Source organism: Pogona vitticeps, chromosome 11 (assembly GCF_051106095.1).
Source record: "Pogona vitticeps strain Pit_001003342236 chromosome 11, PviZW2.1, whole genome shotgun sequence".
Classification (NCBI taxonomy): Eukaryota; Metazoa; Chordata; class Lepidosauria; order Squamata; family Agamidae; genus Pogona; species Pogona vitticeps.
Genome location: NC_135793.1, coordinates 17,644,387 through 17,654,139, shown reverse-complemented (window position 1 = coordinate 17,654,139; position 9,753 = coordinate 17,644,387). Strand labels below are relative to the sequence as shown.

The window sequence follows — 9,753 nt, the reverse complement described above, 5'->3', positions numbered from 1 at the left end:
TTTTATTTTGTTTGCACCACACGGCTAACCTTTACTTTGATGGCCCTTCAGTGTCTTCCTCTTCTGATGATGGCTTACCTCTTGAGCCCTTTGCCTCCCTGACGGTCATTCTTTTCTTCTTCCTCTCTCAGTAACATAGATAATCCCAGGCAATCTGGGATCCTATAAAGAGCTGGATGGCATTATGAGCAGAGACACAGTTAACAGATGATAATTAGTGAGACATTATTTGAGAATGAGGACAATGGAAATGAAGAGGCACCAAGGGGAGATGGTTTTGGACATTGTCAGAAGTATTTACTAGAAAGCATGAATAGTTTTGGCTCAGTTTTATCAACAATAGATGCCCACTTATCAACAGCCCCATATCAATAAAGAGACTAAAGATGGGAGTAGCATCAAGTGGAGGGAGGCTTGTGTCGGGACTGGAGGTGTGGGGATCAGAACCCACAGAGCTCTATACTTGTTCTCCACATCAAGGGTGTTCTACATTAGAGAGAACAATCCTCTTCTCAAAGCCATCCTCTATTTGAAGGACTGCCCAGCTAAGTCCGGTTGAAACCGCAAGAAGAGCCACAAGAAAGAAGAGCAAAGTTCTTGAACTTGCCCATCAAGAATGAGAACTTGGATAGCTGACTCAATAGACCACAGAGGTCACCTAGTTCATGGTTTTCCCTGGTACAAAAAGATGTAGTATCCAGTCATTTCAATTATAATTATTATTTCTAAGTTTGCATCTGTGCATAAAAAGGAGCCTATGCAAATATCTGTTGTCCTTTGACCGTCTTTTTCTTTTTTTCAGCATTTATGGGAAATATGGAAGACCAACAAATCTGGGTGGCCCACAGTTCCCCACACATGAATTCCTGTGCCTGAGTCCTGGACAGCAGAGTCTGATGTTCTTAGTGCTGCGCTATGAGCCAAGAGACAGGATCTGTGAGACAGAAAGGTGGGCAAGGCCAGCAGATTGACCAAGAGCAAGCTAGAAGTAATGACCAAAGAATGTAGGGGTCTGTCAGGGCTAAGAAAGACCTTGTTCCTCAAACAAAGCAAAAGGGGAACCGTAGAGCTTTTTTATACTCCTTCCTGTCCTCAAGAATCTCATGGCCAGATTGATACCGGATACTTAGTCCTGGGCCTGCAGAGCCCTGAGGGTCTGCTAGCTGTAGTTTGGTAGCTTACCGCATAATACAATCTCACAAATCGATCCAACAACTCCTCCCGAGACATGTAAGCCTTCTGTATCCCTTTGTCTAATATGATTGTCCAGAATAAGAGATGTTCTGGGGAGGGGGGGAGTCAGAGCTTTGGAAGTTTACTTCTTGGACTACAAACCCCAGGCAGCATGGCCACTGACTGGGGAACTGTAATTCAAAACAAGTAACTTCCCTAGTGTGGGGCAGAGTGACAGAGCAGAACTCAAGAGGCCTAAGGGGCTGAATCCTTCGTCAGCCACGGAAAATCACTAGGAGAATGGAACTGGTGAGGCCCTCCTTAAATGGCTCACCTTGAAGGCTCTACTAGGGTTGCAATAAGTCAGTTCTGAGTTGACGGTACATAACAACAACTCCCCCAGGCTCCAGAAAGAACAGAACCGCAGAGAAGTGGTTTCCTTTAATAGTCTTCTAGATATTCCTAGACTGCTAGAGTAGCAGGATCTGTCAAGCAGGTACAAGTATGGCATTTCACTCCCTGGAGCAAAAGACAAAATGGCAGCCCATCTTGGCCACATACGAAAGCTGACCAGGCAGGTACTTCAATCTTGCCACAAGACAACTGAATTGCTGCCCCCGCTTGCCCCCTAAGGCCAATGGGTTGTTTTAAGATATGAGGACTGAGGTTTGGGGGATACACATGGCATTGCCCTCCAAGACATGGAAACAGGGAGGGAGGTTTGGACCAACAGCTGATGGGTTACCAGTTCCACTCCTGCCACCACCTGAAGCAATGACCTCAATCTGCTTAAAGGACGGACTGATCCTGCTCTGAAAATATAGGAGTCCTGGAGTTGTCCATGAGCATTAAAGCCCCAACACCAGCCAAAGGATAGGACAGGGAAAATGGAAAGCAGGGAGATCTGCGTTTCTTCCCTCCTGCGCTGCTTCTCCCTCACCGTGCTGCCAGATCTTCACAGATCCCCACTTGAATGTGTATACGGATTAAAAGATTACGATCTTTTGCATGTAGCAAGGGCTGTTGCTGGGCTCCTCATCAGATTAACGTTCTCCTTCTTTTGACAATTTGCTCCCTCGGTCCTTTTTGTGCTTTTTCCCTTCATCCCCTTTCATCTTGGTTATTATCGCTCTTCCTATCGCACAATCTGCAAAGCATGGTCTCCTTTTGAATTAATCAGGCTGTAGCTAATCAAAGCACTGGCATTAGCATAAAAGTTCAGTTAATTGTCTCTCTGCCACTTTATGAGGAAACAACTATCGAGAAGCTATGTAGTTCTGATTAGATGAAAGCATCTTTGGGTATTTCTTTAAAACAGGGGAGAGAAAGAGAAACCAGGAAGATACAATAGAACCAGGCCTTCTTGATTGTTATTGTCAGTTACCGGTGTTTTGCAGGGAAAGAATGGGAATAAGATAGCTACTGTTATGCTTAGAAAACAGCTCTAGTGGTTAAAGAATAGAAACAGGAAAAGTGTGCGCGTTTGTGTGTCTGTTAGCATGAAATTTTAAATCCCTGTGCATTTTGAGATGTCTGGATAGCTCAGTGGTTTAAATATCTGGCTGTGGAGTCAGAGGTTGGGAGGTTGATTCCCAGCAGGGCATCTTGCGAAGTCGAGCCAGCCCGGGTGGCCTTGGGCAAGCTGGACAGACCCAGGGCAACCCCCCCAGAAGAAGGGAAGGGCAAACCACTTCTAAGTACTCTTTACCGATAAAACACTGAGAAGGGTCACCATAAGTCAGAATGGACTTGATGGTACATAATGATGATGATGCATTTTGAGCACCATTCTTCCCTTTTCCTGTTAGCCTTTTCCCTCTTGCCGTTTGTCACTCATACAAGGCTCCTTGTTTGTTAAGTCCCTATCAGTCCATTCAAAATGTCCCCAGCAATGCCGCAACTGTAGACTATTTGAACTAGTCTTCACGGCAGGAATGTAATGGAACTCCTTTTGAAATCAGCAGACCTCCGCCATTCTCTCCTCTTCTTTCCTATCCAGAAGAGATGGACAACGAAGACTCTCTAGATGTTCCCAGGCTGCAGTCTTGCACAGCCCTGATCACTGGCTAAGATGACTAGGACCAATAGGACTTGTATGCCCCACATATCTGGAGGCTTTCAGTTAGTCATCACCGCTTAATAGTCGAGAACAATGTTCCACAATTAGATGTGTTGAACTACAAGCCCCATCACCCCCAGGAATCACCCCCTGGCCATGTTGGTCAGGGGTGATAGAATTTGCAGTTCAGCATATCGGGAGGTGCCTCAGGGGTGAAGGATAGCTAGGTTACCTGCAGTCAGTGTGTTCCCAAAATAGAGAACAGTCTCAAAATAACTGATAGTCCTCTGTTTGATGAAGTCCGCTGTCTGAAAGCTTGTCTCCCCCAAATCTGGTTAAAAGAAAAAGGCCTGTAAGAAAACAAACTATGGTTCAGTGAACAGAACAGGCACATGCTGACCATGGGGTCAGTCTTCCCCATACTGGTAAAATGGATTGTGTTTGCATTCAAAAGTTTAGTAAATGTATTCCTAAAGTTACATCTATATGTAAATCTGCATCCTTGTTTGTCTTTGGTGATGCATTTCCTTTGTGTGTTTGTAAGAGAGACAGCGAGCGAGCGAGCGAGCGAGAGAGAGAGAGAGAGAGAGAGAGAGAGAGAGAGATTTTCCTGACCTCCAAGAAAATATCCCCCCTCCCCTGTGTAATAGAGGGGAAAAAAGATCAGGCAGGAATGCTCTGTATGAGAACCCTGGTGTTATAATTATGTCCCTATTTCTCTCTGCGAAATGCTAGAGAGTGCAGAAATGTGGGCCAGATTATCAAAGTCAAGCTTCCCCTGCAGGCAAGCGGTGGCTTTTAGTTACAGTCAATGGCAACCGTCGTCATGTGTGGGAGGGAGACAAAACAGATCGGGGCGGGGGAGAGAGGGGGGAGCATGTGCAGAATAATTCCTTTGACTCTCTTCCCTTATGTATAATTATATATAAAGCCTTCAAATAGATTTGCCCTGTAATCGAGCGCAGGGAAAGTCGCCTCCAATGTCTGAGAAACATCACTGATTTATTTGTTGGGAGTTCTTCCACCAGAGTTCTGTACTGTTCTGTTTCTTCCTGGGGCTAAAATGGATTGCAACATGGCCAGAAGTCAGGAGTGATGAGAAAGGTCATCCAAAATACTAGGAGGGACAACATTTGCTTGCTCTTCTATGTGATTGAGAAAGTCCCTGCTCGGACAAACTGTCTAAGAAATGTTGGGGGAATCAGGTGTTTTTCCATAGGGTGGGTTCACACACTCACTTCTCCAAAGACGTTTCCCTCTGTTCCAAACGCCCAGGCTCCTAATTGCCAACAACGTTTGAGGTTATGGCTTTTAAAGAAAAGCTGTTGGAATCAGGTTAAGTCTCCTTGTTCAAAGAGCCTCATATGTATTCAATGAGGTGGGTATTTTAAACTGAGAGACAGTCTATATCCGTTCAGTCTAAAGCCAAGGATGGCACACTTTGGCCTCATGGATGTTCTAGAAAGAGATTCTAAAAATAATGTATTTGTGCTAAAGCTCCCAGAATCTGGGAGTTATAGTTCCCCCCCCCCAAAAAAGGGCAATATTTCAAAGCTCTGCTCTGAACACATTAGTTATGTATAAGCAACAGAAAGGAAACATGCCCTTTAGCTCAGGGAGAAAACATATACTTTGCATAGAGAAAGCCCCAGGTACTATCCTAGGCTATCTTCAGTTTCTGTGTTTCTGCTAGCTAGAAAAACCATATACGTTTTCAAAGACAAAATCCAAGTCTAGAAAAGAGATGCTCCATTACCATCTTCTAAATTTTAGGGACCTCGTGCCACAGAGAAAGATCTACACTGCAAGGCAACAGGTACAAAACAGAGGTAGGATCATTAACCTGGTGGAAACTACCTTTGGTCCCATTGCTATCCTATATATGCTGTCCTATAGATGTAGGATATGCGTAGCTATCCCATATATATCAGGGAGTATAAGGAAATAACTTCAGAACTTCCAAAGAGAAAAACAAGCTGGAATGGAAGTCTTCCTATTAAGATTGGCACCTAATCAGGAAAAATACAGGGACTGCTTTGGTGCAAGAATCAGCCGGTGAAACATTTCATGGAATGGAGCTAACATCCAGAGATTTGTTAGAGGCACCAGAGACGCAATCACCAGTAAAAAGTTGGGTCCAGGGCAGTGGAAACTCTTGAACCGAGGAGATCTGAACCTCTCTCCATGTTCGCCAGCAAAGCTCTTGGCATCTGAACCTATCTCATCCCATAATTTCAGGCCTGGACCAGCTATGAAAGCAAATCAAGCCATTGCCTGGAGGGGTGGCATGTTCTAGCACACTAATAAAGCGATGCATAAAGTTGAGTACAAGCATCTTATTTAAGCAAGACACCACAGCAGCTCTTCAGCATTGCTTGCAGGAAGGGGAAGGATCCCAGCTTCCTGGTAGAACATCAGGTGTGTGAGCAAAGGGCACCAAGTTCAGGGCCCTCTCTTCCCATTTGCCACTATGGACAGCCACTCCTAATCAGTCAGTATAGACCAGGCAGGAAGAAGTTTTGGTCCTTCAAATGCTTTGGACTCCCAGAAGCATTTGCCATCTTGGCCGAGAGTAATGAGCTGCCAGCTGTAATAGTGTGAGCTACAGTCGCAAACATCTGATATAGACAAAGCATGAGTCTGATCAGAGCCAAGGCACAGCAGTTATTTGGCCACTGAAAGATTCTGCCAGTTTTGGTTCCAAGAAGTACAGTGGTGCCTCGCTAGACGATGACAATCCGTTCCACTGAAATCGCTGTTTAGCGAAATCATTGTCTAGCAAAAAGCATTTCCCCATTGGAATGCATTGAAACCTGTTTAATGCATTCCAATGGGGAAGAATCGTCGTTGTCTAGCGAAGATCAGCCATAGGAAAGCCGCTTTGCGAACCGCCGATCAGCTGTTTGAATAGCTGTCTTGCGAAGCTTAGGTCCTGAAAACACCCATTTTGCAAGCACGAAGGGAGCTGTCAAAATCATTGTCTAGCGAAAATCGGTTTGCGAAGCAGGGACCAAACATTGTCCAGCAAAATTCCCCCACAGGAATCACAGTTTTGCGAATCGCTATAGCGATCACAAAAAGTCAATGTCTAGTGGAAAAACCTGTCATGCGGGGGTAACTGTCTAGCGAGGCATCACTGTAATGTTTCTAAGTCGTGAGTTAGATGAAGCGATCCTCTGACTTCATGGAGAGCAGCCACGGGAGGGCGCTCTTCCAGTGTATGCATAAGTTGTGCAAAAGGGAGAAAGTGCAGCAGGTGCGGGAGAAGCTGTCTCTCTCCAGATGTTGCACTAGTTTTCCCATCATCCAGACTGAGTGGTGATGATGGGAACTGGAGTCCAATGGCATCTGGAAGGCTAAAACTTCCCTGGCCTTGGTAAACTCCTTAGGCACCAGTGACTTAACACTGCCATGAGAAAAACAAACCGTCCTGTTCAGCCCCAAATCTACCAGGGTAAATGCCAATATATGCCATGAAACTTAGGCACCAGACAAAAGTGCCAGGAGGAAAACTGTAGCCTGAAAGCCCAACTTGGCTTTGCTTTACCAGAAACAAGCCATGTCTGCAGTTCAGATGGGACTTCAGGGTTAACCCCAAAGAAGTGCTTTCTTCTGTTTTGAGAATCTTTCCTGGCTTTATAATAGAGAGCCTTTCCAATATGAAAGATTCAGGATTCCAAAAGATAGGCTAAGAACAATCACATTGATTTCATATTTGGAATTATGTTGGGTGGGTTTTTTTTTTAGGGGAGTGGCCTTTTGTTTTATTGATATTTGGAGAGATTTCCCCCACCCCACCCATTTCCTTTTATTTGTGGCTGGGAGCGCCCGGCTGCCTGTCCTTCATCTGCTTAACTACCGCCTGATCTGCTGAGTTGAAGATATTGAAGTGGTAAAAGGGAGCACTGTCTCCTCGGACCCCCATAATCTGGTGTTTGGGGTTGGGCAGGTTTGATAATACCGTCCTTAGCGTGTGCGTGTGTTTTGTTTTGATTATGATAATAGTTTCCCTTTCTCAACTGTCCTGCCGATAAAGTGATAAGGATGGTGACATGATGATCAATGTGAACTTGAGGGTACTGCTGGTGCCTGCACTGCTCTGTGACTGACCAATCCAATGTTCTTGCTGGCCGCTTTTGGAGGGAAGGATCGCCTGTTCTCCCTTCTCTGTTCTTTTTCCGACAGGTTTGGCATATTCTGGAGGGCTTCATTAGCTCTAGCACCGCAAACTGGAATGAGAAATCCCGAATGGAAGAAGTCAAAAGATTGGGCTTTGCCCAAAGGGCTTTTAACCTGGAAAAAAAAATCGAAAGAGACATACACACCCCTAAGACCTAAAAATGAAAGAAATACTAACACTTTCCCCTTGGGCAACCCTAATCTTCAGTGACACCTCTCCACACAGACACACCATGAAAACTTGGTGAAGGAAAGAACTACAGCTTGAAACTCTGAAAGTTCTCTCTAGTTGGCACCTCCTAAAGTCAGTGGGGACAGGATTGCAGTTCCAGCCTGTGGGGACCCCTTCAGAAAGGCAGTGGAAGCCCCTGGCTGCCAAAGAGCTCGCTCCTTGGGAAATGTGTCCACGGATGCGACCCACGGGAGCCCGCCGGCCGCCTCTCGTCTTAGAACAGCAGAGCTGGAAGGGGCGCAAAGGATCGTCCTGACCCGCCCCTGTCCGGGAGGCACAAGTGGGGTAATCGAACTCCAGGAGACCCAAACCCCTGAGCTACAGGGGCACTGCCCCCCCACCGTCTTTGTCATTGGGGGTGGGGGTGGGAGGGAGACAAGGGGCCCAGGCCTGTCCCGAGAGAAGGGAGCGAGCTGGCAAACTGCCTCCAAGAGGGGCTGCCGCCTCCAGCGCCCCCTTGGCTTTGCCTTTGTTGACCACCTACTTACGAGGGGCATCCTTGACCCCTTTATCCTGGGGGGGGAGGGAGAGAGGGAGGAGGAGGAGGAGCGGGATCGCTTCCTCCTTATGCCTCCCGGCAGACCACCTACTCAACCCGCCGCCGCTCTCCCGTTACCTGGAGAAGCGCCGTCTCGCCTTGCCTTGCCTTGCCTTGCCTTGCCTTTGGCTTGGCTTGCCCGCCTTCCCATCCCTTTCTGCGCCTTGGTTTCTCTCTTTCTTCCCCCCCCCCCCCTCCGGCCGGCTCCATCCCTTGCGCACCTGCTACCACCGACGTGTGTGTTTTCTTCCCCCCCTTCCATCCGGCCGCCTTTTTTTTGTCTGTACCTCCCTTTTCTTCCTCCCGACCCACCCCCACCCCGCCTGCCCCCCCCACCCCAGTCCTGCTGGAGCGACGGAGGGAAGGCAACTTTAAAGGAGCCCCGTCGCCGCTGCAGCCGCCTTTAAAGGCAGCTCCGCCGGGGTGCCATCGATCGAGGCGCGTTCGCTGGGGCCGCCGCCGCCGCTGCCGCTGCCGCCGCCGGGAAGGGGGACCCGCGGCCGCCTCCTCCTCCTCCTCCTCCGAGGCGCCCGCCCGCTGCAGTGCGCGGAACCGGCCGAGGATGCGCCCAGCCCAGCCGGCGGCGGCGGCGGCGGTGGCGGTGGTGGTGGCGGCGAGAGCGGCAGCCCCGGACCAAGTTTGAGCCTTCAGAAACCCCCCAACCCCCCCCCCGAGGCGAGGGGGGCCCGGCTCGGTTCTCTTTTTCTGGAGGGGGGGCCGGTGGAGGAGAAAAAGAGAGAGAGAGAGAAAGAACGCAAGCAAGAAGGCGGGCGAGGAAGGAACGAGGAACGAGGCGCCCGTTGCTTCCACTCGCCTCTCCATCTTTTGCGTCGGAGACCGAAACGCGTGGGGGGGGGGAGGAGGAGACCGACCCAAGAGGAAGGCGTCCCTCCTTGGCGGGGGGGTGCGTGCGCGCGCGTGTGCGTGTGTGTGCCTGCCATCCCCCCGTCCCCGTCTCCTCGGAGCCTAGGAGCCCTTCCAGGTGGGGGCGAAGAAGACGAGGGGATCCCCCCAACCCCGGACCCCCCCCTCCCTCCCGCCTGCTCCCCACGCCCGCACTTTCCGCAGTCTTCGCTCTCCAGATCCGCCGCCTGACTGTTGCACGGATGATGCCCGTCTGGCCAGCGCCGTTGTAGGAATTGAGCGGCCGGAGCCCCCCCGGGAGAAGAAAAAGAGGGAGGGAAGAAAAATTTAATACAGAAGAAAGGGGGAAATATGGGGCGACCACCCGCGCCTCCAACTCTCTTCTTGGTGATGGCGGGGCTGCTGGGGGACGCGCTGGGAGGCTTCCCGAACACCATCAGCATAGGTAAGAAGACCTCGGGCGCCTGTTTCCAACGTTTACCTACATTAGAAGTAGTGTTGTTGTTGTTGTTGTTGTTGTTGTTGTTCTTAGTGAAGATCAGACCTAGGAGGTAGAAGCTGCGGGGGGGGGGGGGAAGAGAGTGCCTTGTCTTCCTAAACTCATCGGTCCAGCTTCTCTTCTCTCTCCATCCCCCCCCGCTCCGCCCCGCGCCCCAGCCTTTCTCGTTGCGAGTGTGCCTGGGGCTTTTTCTTTTTTTAAAGCCATCC

General features: G+C 49.2%; 1 protein-coding gene across 6 annotated transcripts in view; it reads left to right on the top strand.

Annotated features, from left to right (window-relative positions):
- The first annotated feature begins 9,224 nt into the window (after positions 1 to 9,224).
- GRIA3 (glutamate ionotropic receptor AMPA type subunit 3) overlaps positions 9,225 to 9,753 on the top strand; it is a 197,324-nt gene continuing 196,795 nt past the window's right edge. For all 6 annotated transcript variants that reach the window (XR_013538679.1, XR_013538680.1, XM_072981225.2 and 3 more), the window contains exon 1: positions 9,225 to 9,490. Coding sequence is in view for 4 of the 6 variants with exons in the window: in XM_072981225.2 (XP_072837326.1) it covers positions 9,397 to 9,490 (94 nt within the window). In the remaining 2 variants the exon portion in view is untranslated. The remainder of the gene's footprint in view (positions 9,491 to 9,753) is intronic.